At 41.8% G+C, this 16,713-nt stretch overlaps 1 protein-coding gene across 2 annotated transcripts in view; it reads left to right on the top strand.

Annotated features, from left to right (window-relative positions):
* Positions 1-12,844, top strand: part of VWA3B (von Willebrand factor A domain containing 3B) — a 209,078-nt gene extending 196,234 nt beyond the window's left edge. For both annotated transcript variants that reach the window (XM_032877890.1, XM_032877889.1), the window contains exons 23-25: positions 1,250-1,350; positions 11,734-12,345; positions 12,776-12,844. In XM_032877890.1, the coding sequence (XP_032733781.1) occupies positions 1,250-1,350; positions 11,734-12,088 (456 nt within the window). In that variant the 3' untranslated portion in view covers positions 12,089-12,345; positions 12,776-12,844. The remainder of the gene's footprint in view (positions 1-1,249; positions 1,351-11,733; positions 12,346-12,775) is intronic.
* The last annotated feature ends 3,869 nt before the right edge of the window (positions 12,845-16,713 follow it).

Below are 16,713 nucleotides of genomic sequence, written 5' to 3'. Positions count from 1 at the left end.
ATTGTCTTGACGGACTATTTAATATGCCTAAAAAATAGACTAGCAAGCAAAGAGCAAGAAGTAAAATACTAGTGGCTAATTTTCTTAAGCACTTATTCTGTGCCACAGGCACTAATCTCAGGACTTTATATGTAAAGAACAATTGAATGCTCAAAACACTGTGAGCAGGTACTGTTATGATTCCTGTTTTCAGATAAAGAAACTGAAGCAGAAGGGTTAAGTCACACAGCGTAAGTGGGACAGTGGGCATTTGAACCCAGCCAGTCTGGCTCCATGGCCTACACTCCGAATCTCTGTGTCCTCTGTATAGTCTGTATATTTGTATACTGCCTAGTATACGGAGTAAAAATGTCCAGTCAGTTCTTGACTACAGCATGAAGTATATCCGTCAGGAGAGGGGTCATGGTAAATGAATTTTAGAATTAAAGGAAAAGAATAAAGACCATCAGAGCCAGTGGTCCAAGAAGTAGTTTCCAATCTGACAGAATAAGGAGAAATGGGTACCTTCTCATCAACCCAGGAGGTAAAAAAACAAAACCTTAAGAGAAGCTATTTGGATGACAGTAAAAAGCAGTCTAGAGGGCAGTGGGTGGGAAGATTTTCTGACATAAGGCACCAGTCTGGGATATCTACTAGGCAAAAAAGGAGAAAGCAAATAGAGGGGCATTTGAAGAGATGTCCCTAGGCACACCCCAGGGTGTGGGGAGAGATGAAGCAGTTGTCCTAGGATCCCTAAGAAAGAGTCTTAAAGCCCAGGAGGGACCTGGAATTTACCCAGAGGGCAGTTAGGCCCTGGAAATGAGAGCTGGGTGGTCAGTGGGGAGACACTGAAGACAGTTCTAGTAGAGATTCACAGTGCTGAAGGTGACATATTTGGCAAGGGGTGGTGACTAAAGTTTCTAAGTCTAGGAAAGAGATGGCCAAGGCTGAGGTAAAGGTAGATAGGAGGGTGGTTCTGTGGAGGGATATGTAGGTGTGCGTGTGCATGTGCCTGGGCACCTGCGTCTTATGTGGATAGCCTTGCACGTGATCCATGATATGGAGAAATGACCAGGAGGACTCATCGATGACTTTTACTCAGTGTATAATTATCCAACCAGACTCTGCCATTTGACTGTCGTCTAAAATGTTATCCTGAATAAGATAATGGCTAGCAGCTATTATAGTGGATTGAGCTGAAATAAAGTTAGTATCTAAATTGTGGACATTTCTGATTTAAGTTGCATAAACCCTTTTGGTATTATTACAGGAATTTTGCCCTCGGAGTGCACTTATTAAGATCAGCCAAAACAAGTATGCTCTCTCTTGCTCTCATATAAAATCACCCCCAATTCAGGAGGATCCAAAAGTGTAAGTAGACCCAAGTTTTCATACTCCCTGAACTTTATATCTTTGCACCGTTAATCTGTTTCTGAGTGGGATTCATGAAAAATACTTGGGAAGAAAAGCAGAAGTGGAGGGCCTCCTGCTTAAAAGGTAGTTCTATGATTATTATTCCTTCCACATCACACCACTTACTTGCTGGTTATTTGTCTGTCTGGTTCAAATCTCAAATGCAACATTGTTTTACTGACTCTTCAGAAAAACATTCAGTCCTGTCATGAACTTGAAGGAATTAGTCCCCTTTTATTAGTAAGGGTTCAGGAACTTCTAATAAAGTCTTGCCAAAAAGCAAAAGTTAGATTAAGTTGTGGTTGGGACCAATCAACCGTCTGCTTCTTCCCTTGCTGGGGAATGAGAATGAGGTGTTGGCTCTGGCTTGCCTGTGCCCAGGTGAGCATGAATGGGTGCATGGGTGGCAGTTTCTATGGGCTACAGTGGGTTGAATACATTTCCATCTGAGGAAGTAAGATTGTTAAAAGCTGCAAAGGTAGATTAAAGTCAGTAAGAAGAAGCTGAGGCCTAGGAAGCAGGCAAAAACTGAAGTCCATGGGGCTGATGAGGGGCATCACAGCTAGAGTCAGAGCTATGACCTTGGGAGTAAAGGTTGATTTTCAGCAAGGGTTAGGGAAAGGTTTCCTAGAAATACCCTCCAACTTCACTTGGAGTTTGTAGGTTGTCTTGAGTGCCAGCCTTCATTCACCTGATGGCATCACCTTGCACTTCATAAACAGAAACCATCAGACATTCTCTCCTCCACTTCTTTTCCCTGACTATAGTCTTGTGGAAACCTCCTTACCCCTGATGTCAAGGTACCTTCTCTCATCCAAGGCTGACCTGCTCACCAAGCTCCAGAACCTGTCCCCACTACCCAGTTCTTGCTCCTCTCTCCTATCTCCCTGGCTCCTCTCCTGATTTCTTTGCCCAGCGAAAACCCAAATTTACCCCCACACACATGCACACACACCCCCAGTCCTAAATCCATAGAGCTCCCTTGATTCAGCAGTGTGATCTGGCATCCTCCCTCCCTTCACAGCCACGCTGTATGTGGGCAGTCCCATAGACTGTTGTCTTCCCTTTCTTGCCTTCTCTTCCCTCCCTGAGGAGCCTTGGGTACTGACTTCCCGCCTTACCCCTGTGTGAAGCTGTTCCCACAGGGGCCACTAGGGACCCCTCACACGCTCACACTGTCTGAGGTCTGTTTGACTATCTCAGCCACCCCTCCTCCTTCTTTTGAGACCTGTCATGGCTCCTCCTCCCTCTGGATTTCCTCCCTGCCTGATTTCAACCATATCCCTTACTTCTATGAATCCATTTACACTAAGGACCTCATACCTCCCTCTCTACTCCAGGCCACTCCTGTACTCTGGCATCAGAATTGTAGTGTCTCAGAGTGGGACCTAGGATGAACTTTGCTAATAAAAGCTCCCCCACTGGTTTGTAATGTGCAGACTTGGCTGGTCTATGGTGGAAAGAGCCTTGGAAGCTAAGCCCTGATTTCCTATCCTAGCCCAGCCTCACTTAGTTTGTACCCTTGGGCAGGTAGCTTATCATCTAGGAGCTTATTTGCTCGCAGTGAGATTAGGGTGGTGTAAGGATTGGAGATGGTCATTGTGTGTTTGGGGGAAAGCAGATACTCAGTCCATGGTGGGAATCCTGTTATTTTCTGCCATCCACCTGAGTGTACAAAATCTCAAATTTAGCACACCTAATACTAAAATTATAGCTCCCCACAGACCTACTCCCATCTCCACCCTCCCTGACTCCGTTCTCTCTGCCCCTCACCAGTCACAGAGTTGTCCATGCAGAAATTTGGTCATCATCTTTGGTTTTTTCTTGCCTTTTACCCACCACACCCCATGCGTCTCCCAAGTTATAGTGATCCTAACGTGCAAATATTTCTCAGCTCTGCTGGACCTTGCTCCCTTAGGTCAGGTATCTCCTGCCAACAGTCCCAGCCCTCTTCCAGACAGAGGGGCTGAGCAGAGGAATCTTTCTCACATGCAAATCTGCTCCAGCCCCTTCCCTACTTAAAAAAACCCTTCAGTCGCCCTCCCTTGCCCCTTCTTATTCTAGTTTAGCCTCTTGTGGGTCTGACCCAGGCCTTCCCTGCTAGCCATCCCCCAACCAACCTCTCATAAGCCCTCTGCACACTAACCATACTAAACTACTTGTAGCTTTTCCTCATGCCATGCTTTTTCAGGGCTCTGTGCTGTATATATCTCCCTTGAATGTTATCCTTTGCCCTTGGCCACCAGGGAACACTAACATTGAGCTCAAGCGTCACCATTGCTATGTCATGTTCCAAGACCCCAGCCATTCTGTGCGCTGAGGTGATCTCACTGCCTCCTGTAGAGGTTTTCATTACAGAAATTTTCCCTTGTGTTGGACCATGTACTTTCTTAGTTTCTCACTGCCGTTAGGCACGTGTCCTTGAAAGCAGGTGCCAGGTTCTGTCCACTTCTAAATCATTGTCAAGGCCCAGCTCATAGGATGTGCCCAATGACTATTTGAAGAATGAGCCAGTGAACACATAAATACTCGTGGAGGCCAGCATTATTCCTTAAGAGGTGCATGGTTTCACAGAGAATCTTTCCTTAGGTATTATGATCGAAAATATACAATCCCATCTTTCATTCTCTTCTAGATGTGTGTAATGTTCATTTAAAATTATAGCACATTTTTCGTTAATCTCAAAAGCCTACTCAAAATGATATCCAAATTACAGTACATTTTAAAGGAATGTGAATAGATGAAAGTCTAGGTATTGGCCATTTTCACTAAATCCAACATGATCAATCCTATTTTAGAATTAAAATTCAATTCTTTCTGTGTTTTGAAAAGCCTGTAATTATTTTCTATCTTAGTCCTGCCCCAGACTTATTTAAATCTCTTAGCTGCTAATTATCTACCCTAGCTTCTTGGGCATTACATGGCGGAAGTGTGCCTTGTCTCTCCATTCTCCCCATGGTAACTTCCACTGTTGTTTTGCTCTAGCTACCTCTCTGCTAGCCAGGACAGCCTTTAATTCTCTTAAGCAGAGGTCACATTCAACCTGCTAAGTTCAGAATTTCATCTGTCTCTGTTTCTATAATCAGAGCTGGCAGGTATGAGCACACAGACTGAAGGTGCAAGTCTTATTTTGTATCTCCACTGCGATTTCCTTCTGGTAGGTGCTTCTCATCAGTAGGGCTTCCTCACTAGGTTTCTGAAGGTACCACCTCCCTTTGGTTTGTCTTTAGTAAGCCTTCACATCATTATACCAAATGAGACAATTAAAAAAAATCCCGATGCTTTCTTCAGGGGCTACTTAAATGTGCTATAGATTGCAACTCCAACAGAACAGCATTTGACTTAATTTAACTTTAAAATATTGAATCCACTATAACCATCCACTTGGGGTTGGTCAGACGGGTACATGGCCTCACACATGAACTGGGATGCCAGACATTCAGCTCTCCATATTCTGTACCTCCACTTTTTCTGCTTCCTTGAAGACTTCAGTGGTGCGTGGCAGGCTATATCCTCCAGACCCCTCTTCTGGTTCCTAACTGAGGGCAACACATGGTTAAAGACAGGAAGGGAAGTATTTAGAGGGTAAATGGTTCAAAAAGTGATTGAATATGGCCAAAGCTGATGCCTAGTTTTATTTTCAGCTTAAAATTTGACACCTAAATGATTCTTGAGGACTTTTGTCCTCCATCATCTAATATGTTACCCATATTGCTAAATTCCAAATAACTAGTTTTAAAGGAGAGAATTTTAGGATCACAGTATTTACAATGTGAAATCAAGGGAGGCTCTCACTGGTTTGATTTTCTCTTTCCTCTGCCACGTGATGAGTGCATTTCCTGGCAGCACAGCTGAGGGAGGTGGCCTTCTGAGAATGTGTCTGATGGAGCAACAAGATTACTCATGCCTTACCTACCTTCAGTGATGTCCCTGAGCTTCATAGCATAGAGACATCTGTTCTGAGTGAAAATATTCCCCAACCTGGCTATAACTTTCTCTGTTTAGAGAATACGCATGTAATTTCTCCTAATTCCAAAGTGCAAGCAGACCAGGAGGAATTTCCGCCCCACTTGGCATCCTCCCTCTTTGCCTGAGAGAACTCCCAGCAGAGTTGTTCCCTGACTCCTCCCCTGGAATTCTGTTCCTGTCAGAAGGCTGTGGCTGTTGCAGGGAAAGCATGCCTGGAGGGTTTGATGCTCTGGCTTCCGGTTTTCTCCAGTGAAGGGAAGTGCTCTACCAGGCATTACTCCGTTACGCACTGAGAGGTTGGTTGAGTCAAGGCTGGGGACTAGGTACTCCTCAGACAGAGCGCTTCTAACAGGCCACAGCTCAATCCCTGAACTTGGCGCCATGTAACTGGCTGGATATTCCACTCCCCCCGCCCCGCCCCAGCCATCGTTGGGATCCATCCTCCACTCTTGACAGAACAAGGTTTGGGCACATTACTTCTGAGTCTCCTCCTTAAGAAGAGTCCCTTTGAGGGAGTTGGAGTTCTTTAAAAAATTAGCAACATTCTAAATGTGAGCAGGAAAGCCAGATAGAACTAATCCTTTTCTCTGCTCCAAAAAAATCATGGGGCATCTGAAGGAGATTGCTGGGCACTGAGATCCTGAAGGCAGGGAGTGTTCTCTTGATGTGTGCTTGCAACTGTGTGGCCTTGGGAACATGGCTGTGTATGAGTCTCTGGGAGGGGAGACCATGTGTTTTATCCAATTCCTGAATATTAGCCTCTCATTATTTCTCTCTGAACAGTTGAATCATTTTCCAGCAAGCCACTTGGATTTAGGAATATGTCCCAAAGGAAGTCATAATTCCGTGTTGCTTAATATTCCTCACTGTCCTCCATGTAGTGTGGTCTCACATCATCTTCCCGACATTGGAATATTAAGTGGTTGATTGAAACCTCAAGATCCCACGCTGGCTCTGACATTACATGAGATGAATCACTTCCTAGAATCTAGCCCAGTCACCACTGACTATTTTTCCCTTAGAAGGAGCTGTGCATCTGAAATTGTTAAGCCTCGGTATGTCATTAGCTCTCTCATCCCTTTTTGGTCAGATTAGGAGCCCCATTTCCTAGGCTGGAGCAAAGCCCTGAAAAATAAGCAGATCAGCAGCAAACCCTGCCTGTGAGTGTCCCATAGTTTCTGGAGGGACAAATGCCATTGCCTGTTTTCAGGAACACGTGTTTTGGAGCCCCAGTATGAGAATAAGAGAGCGTTGAGAGTCATAGAGATTTGTTAGCCCTGAGGGTCTGTGGTAACAATTCGGATGGCAATAGCCTTTTGTATCAGTCTCTCCATTTTCTGCTCCTTCCATTGTTAAAACTCAGGGGCCTTGTGGTCTTTCTCAAACAACAGGTCTTTCTGTCCTAAGACCAGCTTTCTGACCGACACTTAGGACGGAAAAGAGCTGAGGCCTCAGAGAACCAGCAAGAACAGAGTAAGCTGATAAGCTGATACTAATCAGGCAAATGAGGTGGATTTTGACCCAAGGAAAGTGTGGAGTCGGTGCTCAGCACTTTCTTCCCCAGAGTGGGGCCAGCTGCATCTGAAGAACCAGTGAAGACACAGTGCCTGGCTTCCCTCATCTTACCCCTACTCTCTGACATACACATACGTCATTTTGACCTGTTTATCCCACTGTTTAAACCTGTAGCCTAAAATTATTAATAGGACACTGAACTTTTCTTGGTTTTGGCATAAGACAAAAGAAAACCATTTCTTAGGGCCTGTCCAAGTGTCCTGATGGGCAACGTCCAATGGCTAGAGTCAGGAACATGACCAACTTCCCCTTTCCTCAGAGTGGGTTTGGGCCAAGCCGAATGAGGGTGCATGGTGGGGGGCCATTGCATAAGACCTCTCACATCAGATTCACACTAACCCTCTTCCCCCTCCTGTAAGGGGACATTTCCTTGTGGAATATCTTGAACTTGGATGACATCAGTCATTCTGGAGAGTAAAATGGGGTAGCTGAACAGCATCTCCTTACTTGATGTAAAGGCTTTTCCCTGATCAAAATCCTAGTCTGCTTTTTATCCTGATCATGACAGCATGCCTATTTTTATTCTTATGCCAAAAGTGTGCACAGTGTTTTTTCTGCTATGTTGATTATTTTTCCTCAAAATAAAAATTTTTGTTTCCCCTTATCATTTGAGACAGTTAAAATTTTTTTTTAAACGTGGAGTAAGTGACAGTCCTACTGGAATTCTTTTCCCTGAGGCAACTATTAACAGTTTGATGGAAAGGTTTCTAGCTATCTTTATGTGTTTACAACCTTAATAACAATAGGAAAGTGTAACACACATAGTTTGTGACTTCCCCGCTTAACAATATATTACTTGCATTTTGGCATGACCAGGACATCTCTTATTTCATTATTGCCTACTTAGAATATAATTATCCAGGTGGTACATGATTTATGTAAAGGCTAGACACATGTTGCTTCTTAAGCTTTCCCGCACTTCTTCCTGGGTTCTTTCCACAGTCATCTTCCTGGATCCTCCAGGTAGGCAGGTCAACCTCTCTTCAGCCTTGATCTTGGGTGCCTTACTCTCTACTTTCCATTCTTTCTTCCTGTTGCTCTTCTTTCTGAGGTTATAGGTGGTAGACTGGACCAGTTCTGATACATGGGAAATAAAGAACATCTCTGAAAAGGAGATAGAATGTATCAACTTAGTCTGCTCAGGAGGGAGGAACAATGTGAGGGACAGTTGATGGTGATGTGGTAGGTAGGTTTTTATATTATTTCTTGTTTTTATTTTTTAAAGATTTATTTATTTGAGCGAGAGTGTGTGTATGCAAGGGGAGGGGCAAAGGGGGAGGGAGTCTCAAGCAGACTCTCCACTGAGCATGGAGCTGGAATCAGGTCTTATTCTGATGACCCTGAGATCATAACCCAAGCCAAAGTGAAGAGTTGGATGCTTAATCAGCTGAGCCACCCAGGTGCCCTAGTAGGTAAGATTTTAGGTTTTCCGGAGTGGAGTTGGTTACAACCTTGCTGTGTGATTTTAAGATGAGTCTCTGAGAACCCAACCTCACAAACTTACACACCCACACAGGTGCTGGCCTCCTGTTTCAAGATAATTTTGTTTATGGCCTCCTGGGATGCTTTTTCCAATGTTACTGCTGTTGCTTGGGGCATTTTTTTAATTGTATTTTATTTTTTTATCATAAAACTTATCATTTTAACCATTTTTAAGTATACAGTTCAGTGGCATTAAGTATATTTACATTGTTGTGCAACCATCATGTGAACCGCCCCCAAATTTTGTCATCATCCCAAACTGAAACTCTATACCCATTGAACACGAACTCCTCATTCCCTCTGCACCCCTTGCTCTGGGAAACCACCATTTTACTTTCTGTCTCTCTGATTTTGACTAGTCTTTATATATCATTTAAGTGGAATCATACAGTATCTGTCCTTTGTGACTCACACCTTTCACTTAGCATGCTGTCTTCAAGGTATATCCATATTCTTTTTTTTTTTTTTAAGATTTTATTTATTTATTTGACAGACATAGATCACAAGTAGGCAGAGAGGCAGGCAGAGAGGGAGAGAGGAGGAAGCAGGCTCCTTGCCGAGCAGAGAGCCCGATGCGGGGCTCGATCCCAGGACCCTGAGATCATGACCTGAGCTGAAGGCAGAGGCTTTAACCCACTGAGCCACCCAGGTGCCCCAGTATATCCATATTCTAATGTGTGCAAGCATTTCCTCCCTTTTTAAGGCTGAATAATATTTTATTGTATGTAAGTACCCCAGTTTATTTTTCCATTCACCTATTGATAGACAGTCATGTTACTTCCATCTTTTGGCTATTATGAGTAAAAACACAGTGAACATGAGTGTCCATATCTGTTTGAATCCCTACTTTCCTTCTTGTGGATACATACACAGAAGTGGAGTTGCTGGATTGTACGGTAATCCAATTTTTAATATTTTGGGGAATTGCCATGCTGTTCTACACAGGAGCTTTACCATTTCATATTTCCACCAACAGTGCACAAGGGTTCCAGTTTCTCAGTGTCCTTGCTAACATCTGTTATTTTTTGGTTTTGCTTTTTCTTTTCTTGATAATAGCTATCCTCATGAAGGCCATTTTTTAATCCCTCAATTACCACTTGAGTCTTTTGAGCCAGTCCTTGAAAAGTGTCACATATGGTGAATCTTGATCCTTTGAAGAGGGATTGGATTGATGGAATTTTCTTTTTAGATATAACTAAAAATCTTAATTTTTTCTTTGTAATTTCTAAAAGGATTTGAAGCAGCAATGGTCAAAAGTTATTCAGAGTGAAGCCTGGGTAATCAAGGTTTAGATACTGATTATGGGAACAAAATTAGGTTTAACACCAGGCAACTGGTGTTTTTAACTCATCCTGAAGGCCCTGAAAAAGGCAGGTTCCCAAAACGGTGTGCCATGAGGGAATGGCTGGAATGAAGTCATGATTCCCAAGATCCCTTCTTTGAAAAAAACAGTTCTGGATAAATAAACTGATCAATACATTTTCTTTTTTTTAATACCCTTTGACCAACATCTCATTTCCCCCACCCTCTCCCCGTAGCCCCTGGTGGCCACCATTTTATTCTCTGTTTCTATGACACACATAAGTGAGATCACACAGTATTTGTCTTTCTCTGACCTATTTCACTTAATATAATACCCTCAAGGTCTGTCCTTGCCACAAATGGAAGGGTTTCCTTCCTTTTTTATAGCTAAATAATAATCCATTGTTTATGAATTATATATGTATAATGCCCAAGCAATTGAGCCACCCAGGCACTCCATCCATTTTTAAATTTTTGAGGCGTTTCCATACTGTTTTACATAGTGAACGTACCAGTTTACACTCCCGTTAACAGTGTGCAAGAGCTCACTTTTCTCCACATCCTCAGCAATACTTGTAATTTGTTATCTTTTTGGCAACAGCCATGCTAACAGGTGTGAGGTGATACCTCTTTGTGATTTTGATTTGCATTACCCTTTTGATTAGTGATATTGAGCATGTTTTCATGTATCTTTTGACCATCTGTATGTCTTTTTTTTTAATTTTTCAGGTTATTTTCCATTACTTAATCGGATTACTTGGGTTGTTTTTTCTTTCAGTAATTAGTAAGAGTTTATTCTGCAGGATTATTAAGTTGTATGAGTTCCATATATACCTTGGCCATTAATCCATTATCTCATACATAGTTTGCAAATATTTTCTCTCATTTCTTAGGTTGCCTCTTTGTTTTGTTGTTTGTTTCTTTTGCTAGGCAGAGGATTTTTAGTCTGATATAGCCCCATTCGTTTTTGCTTTTGTTGCTTGTACTTTTGGTATTTTCTAAAAAATCATTGCCAAAACAAGTGTAGAGGAGTTTTTCCCCTGTGTTATCCTCTAGGAGTATTATGGTTTCAGTTCTTTTTTTTTATTTTTATTTTTAAAGATTTTGATTTATTTATTTGACAGAGAGAGAGAGAGATCACAAGTAGGCAGAGAGACGGGCAAGCAGAGAGAGGGGAAGCAAGCTCCCAACTGAGCAGAGAGCCCAATGCAAGACTTGATCCCAGGACCCTGAGATCATGACCCGAGCTGAAGGCAGAGGCTTAACCCACTGAGCCACCCAGGCGTCCCATGGTTTCAGTTCTTACTAAGTCCATTTCATGTCAATTTTTGTGAGTGTTGTAAGACAGGAGCATGTGGATTTCCAGTTTTTCCAGTTTATTGAAAAGATTGTCATTTCCCCATTGAGTATTCTTGACACCCTTGTCAAATATTAGTTGATTATGTACGTATATTTTCTAAATTTTCTAAATGGTTAAATTGGCTCTGTGACTTCCTAGTCATATCTAATGTCAATTAAATTAAAAATCCTGTCATTTTTTAATTTGGGGGACTTTTTTCTATGGTACACTGTACAGTAATTAGGGAAAACTAAGTGTAGAAGGGCGTCTCTACTGTAAAAGCTCCAGTTTAGTATGTCAGGAATGAACTGGACTATGATGTGACCAAGCTTATCATACTGGGGTGGATACATGTCAATTCTGAGGCATGTCAAGGGACTTCTTGGTCAGGAATTGTTGCTTCACTCACTGACTCGGTCAGGACAGGGTTCAAATGACATTAGGTTCTCCATACCACATGAGGCTCCCAGACATCAAAGATCTGTGGAAATGAACTGCATGGAATAAAGCCCAGCCCAGACCATCAGGGCCCATTGGACTTCTGCAACTCCATTCCGTAGGAAGAAGGCCACGGGACAAAGAGCTGAGAAACACCACAGGGCTGGCTTGAACATCTCTGTAGATACAGCAGCCAACAAGACCAGGGTAACACTGCTCTCTCTCTCTCTCTGTAGGGAGAATGTGAAAATGAAGAACTCTACTTTCTTAATATGTCCACTCAAAGAAATTGACACTGGGGATTTACGAGAGCTAAGACAGGAGAATCCTAGAAGGAAGAAAAAGAAACCTGCCAAAAGGCTGCCTCTCCAGGAGATGGTGTCCTCGGATTCAGATGACTCTTCTCATGGCATCAGGTCCCAAGAGTCCAACCCCAAGAAATACCCCAAGCCCACGGTGGGAGGGGGACGACCTCGCCTATCTCCAGAACTCCCTAAAACCTCTCTCAAGAATAGTGCCCTTGAGATCACTCCCCAGTTTCCAGGCCAGTTTAGTTCCCAGTACAGCAAAAACTCTAACACCCTTAAATAATGCTGACCTCCACCTCCTCAGAGAAGGTTCTCGGCCCGGGGTCTAGGAGTCAGCCAGCTATGCCATCCTGCCATACTTCCGCCTCAAGCAGTCCTGCCCTTCCCTCCTAGAACCACCCATAGCAGCAAAGGGTTGAGGACCATTGCTGAGAAACCTTAAAGCAGTCTAGTGGCAACTATGTTTAAGAGAACCAGCATTCTTCCAGGGCTTCCCAGACCTCAGCCACTCATCATGGTGGAATTAGCCCCTCAACTGAGGTAAGGCCGCCCTTCATTCTACCCATTCCTACCCTGTTTGTAAAACAGATACACTTGCCTGTTATCCTCCACCTGGATCTCCAGTCTGTTTGCGCTTATTGGTTCTGGCTTTTTCTAACCATTCTTTATCGTATTATTTTCCCGCCCTTACCACATTATACTCAATATTTTGGTAAATTCTGCATACCCAGAAATTTAATCTGACAGATTATCATCATAGATTTTCAGCCCTTTTTTTTCGGAAGTTAAGGTAGTTATAGTCCAACCCTACAGTCTTATTTTAAATTGATTATCTCATCTGAATTAGGTATTTTATCACTTAATGTTAAGACTTAAATTAAGACCTACTAATTTGTCTGAGATCTGCAAAACAAAATTATTGATTTCTGGCCATTTTTATTGAAGCTTTCCTAATTATTTTTGTTTGTAGTCTGTTGTAGGTACCTCTAATTGAGCACAGAACCAGAATAAAAACTCTTATGTTGGAAACATTTCAAAACTATTGTCTTGTTTATTTATTACTGTTTTCTTTGAACACATTTAGCAATGATATGAACGTATTCACTTCTTTTTATTAATTTCTTAGTAAAATTAGGTTCATTAATTTCAAAAATTAAATAGCTCTCCCAAATTCTCTCTCTTTAGTCAGTAACAGCCCCAGGGCTGTATAATAATACAGACTATTAATGAGAAAAATATTGGATGTTTTTTGCAAATGGAAAAGATAGATTTTAGAGTATCAGCAAACTTTCTACCTAACTAAAAATGGTGTTTATATACCTGAAATCTAGGGTGTCACCAGGATTATGGCAAAGAAATTAAAAGAGAAATCTACCTCTAATATGAAAGAAAAAGAGACATCACCAGGGTAAAAGTAATAATATAGCAAGGAAGTAATTGAAAAGTGAGGAAATGATCCAGAATAAGGTGTGAGAGAGTGTGTGGGAGGCTTGTTGCCCCCCAGAACCCAGAAGTTTCTCATAGGCAGGAAAACTTCGGAATACTCATTTGGGTTTGGTCTGTGCAGTAGAGAACTGGTGGGGTAGGGATGAAACCATCAAGTCACATTCATGTTTCCATGCATGCAAGCCCTCATGTAAGTCTGCCTGCATTCCTCTAATTATTTAACAAGCAATTGAGTGTTGACGATATGCCAGGCTTCAGAGAGATACTATCAGGCATTTGGAAGGTACTGACCTTCTCTATTCTTCTTCATCTCCACTTTATTTTTGGACCAATCACTGTTGTCTGGTTTAGAGGCAATGAGAGGCAGGGAATGAAGAACTACAGGACAAATATACCTAAGAAAACCATGTTGATACTACATTACAATGCATAGTATTCTCAGTGATCTTGAGTGGTATGTACACTGTGTTTTACTTTATCAATAATGCCCAGTTCAGTGTGCTGGGGGAAATCACAATAAGAACAGTGTATTTTTACTTCCAGCTGGTGTGGAATAAGAGGAATCTGATTTCATTCCCAAACCCCTGCTTGAGACAGTTAAAATACTAGATAGAATGTATGTAACCACAGTTACAAAACACTGGACATAGGCAATAAAATACAGTGATCTCTGAGAAACAAGTGAGCTAAGCCCTGTGAGTGCGCAGCTTACTTCCCGGAGTCAGTTTCCATGCTGGAGCAAAGGGAGCAGGAACTTAGGCAGAGCCTGGTACCTTCTGGGAATGGAGGAAATGAAACTAGGATTCTGAGAAGATCAAGGCAGCTGGATTCTACAGAATAGAGGGCTAAAAAGGAGAGAGCTACACACAGAAACAACTGCAGATATATGTAGATAAGCCCCCTTGAGCTTTCATCTCTACTGATCAGCGCGTGGCTGTGAGGAAATTAATCAAGGCTGGAGAAACCTTTTCAAAAAGGTTAGAGGGAACAATCTGTACAGCTCACACACGGCTGGAAATATCTGTTTCTTCCAGTCAGTGTAGAAAACCAGTATCTTTATTCAAGCGGTCTCAGGTGGAGTACTCAGAAGAGTTTTGCTTCAATTGTAGAACAAAACTGGCCTGAGGCTAAGTGCTTCTCTGGTCACACATAATAAGGCTTCAAAGAAAGCCCTAAAGGAATTGAACTGTTTCCAACTAGCCTGTGTCCCAAAACAAAGCTCAAGAGTATTTGTGGGGATAAAAAAAAAAAGACCACCGAATAAAGTAAAATTTACAGTGTCTGGCATTCAATCAAAAATTACCAGGCATACAAAGAAGCAAGGAAATAAGACCCATAATGAGGTGAAACTAACTCAGAAATGGCACAGATGATGAAGAGTACCAGAAATGGTTACTACGTTGGTATACATAAGGCTTTGGTTTTTATTATTTAAATCTCTTTTAAAGACGGTCGTATAGAGTAATGGCAGTGGTGCATTAATGCATTTCCTGCACATACATCTGTATTCATGGCCTCAGGTGATTTGTGTGTTTGATTTTCACTGCATAAATCTACACTGTTAGCATATGCCAGAAGTAGTAATAAATGGGGTTTAGTCTGTCAAAAAATAATAATAGTTATGTATCCAGATTTTATGCCCCCCACCCATATATTTGGCCTGGGTCATAAGCCAGGAGTGGGGCCAGGATGGAGTGCTTGACAGCCATACAAGAAATGTGGAATGGGTACAAAGTTATTCTCTGAAAGAGAAATGCTTTTTTTTTTTAAAGATTTTGTTTATTTATTTGACAGACAGAGATCACAAGTAGACAAAGAGACAGGCTCCCTGCCGAGCAGAGAGCCCGATGTGGGGCTTGATCCCAGGACCCTGGGATCATGACCTGAGCTGAAGGCAGAGGCTTTAACCCACTGAGCCACCCAGGTGCCCCAAGAGAAATGCTCTTACTAGAAGAAATGGAACAGATGTTCAAGAGACTGGATGACTTCTTGAGTGATACGCAAAAAAAGCCATCAAGCGACGGACATTTCCTCTGAGTGCTTTTCAACTCCAGGAGTCTATGGATCAGTGACCTAGTCTATTACCAACTCAGAGCAGTTCCACATAGATGGAAAAACTGGCCGAAAAGGGGGGGGAAAGTAAAATTAATTGGGGGAATAGAATTGAAAAAATAAAAGTAAAATTATATTTGCACATGATAAAAGAACATACCTGAAAACTGGAGAGAATCAGTGATAGCAGTAATTCAAACAATGTAAGAACTCAGTGAGATGGCAGAATAGAAATTTAACATACAGAAATCAGTAGCATTTGTATACTCAATAATGATCATTTAGAAGATATATTGGTAGAGGAAACCTCATTTACAATTGCAAAAAAAGGAAATAAAATATAGTTGATTCTCATTATTCATGGTACTTATGTTCTGTAAGGGCATCTGTAACACTGAATTTAGCAAATACTGAATTGTTCCCCCTAGTGAAATACAAGGTCAAGTTCCTTCAGGCCTCTGATCACATCATTTTCACTACCTGATCAGTATATAACCTCCTTTTGTGTGTCTGTTTAAGGACACCTTATTTAATAAATATGTATGAACATAGAACTCTCAGTTGAAAGCACTGTAATTAATGCCTTTACGAAGATTGTGTAATGCCCATATTTTTTTCTTGCACTTAGGAATACCAGATAGCACTTCGACACTACACTTGGGGACCATTTTAAACAGCAAGATCACCCAACAGTAAGCACAAAAATGTGGAAAAGTAGGCATTAAAATATACAATTAAAAGAACACTACTTTAGAGTAGGAGAGCTGAAACAAAGCAGTTGGGTGACTCATTTTTCACCACTCTGAACATATGCATGTCTACAAAATGTACTGACTATTGATTTTGGAATTACAAATAAATTTTGAGTAGGTGAATTCACGAATATGGAATCCACAAATACTGATCAACCATACCTGAAATAAACTTTAAAAATGTGCAAAAACAAGGTGACGAAAACCTTAAAACACTCCTGAAAGACACAAAAGTAGATGTAGACATCTCTTGTCTTTTTTTTTTAATTTATTTATTTTTTATAAACATATATTTATTTTTTCCCCAGGGGTACAGGTCTGTGAATCTCCAGGTTTACACACTTCACAGCACTCACCATAGCACATACCCTCCCCAATGTCCATAACCCCACCCCCCCTCTCCCAACCCCCCTCCCCCCAGCAACCCTCAGTTTGTTTTGTGAGATTAAGAGTCACTTATGGTTTGTCTCCCTCCCAATCCCAACTTGTTTCATTTACTCTTCTCCTACCCCCTTAGCCCCCCCCATGTTGCATCTCCTCTCCCTCATATCAGGGAGATCATATGGTAGTTTTTTTTCTCTGATTTACTTATTTCTCTAAACATAATACACTCTAGTTCCCTTCACGTTTTCGCCAATGGCACAATTTCTTTTCTTTT

This window comes from Lontra canadensis, unplaced genomic scaffold (genome assembly GCF_010015895.1).
Source record: "Lontra canadensis isolate GAN:19392208 unplaced genomic scaffold, GSC_riverotter_1.0 scaffold61, whole genome shotgun sequence".
NCBI lineage: Eukaryota > Metazoa > Chordata > Mammalia > Carnivora > Mustelidae > Lontra > Lontra canadensis.
Note: the sequence above shows the minus strand (reverse complement) of the source record. Positions and strands in the feature narration are given on the sequence as shown.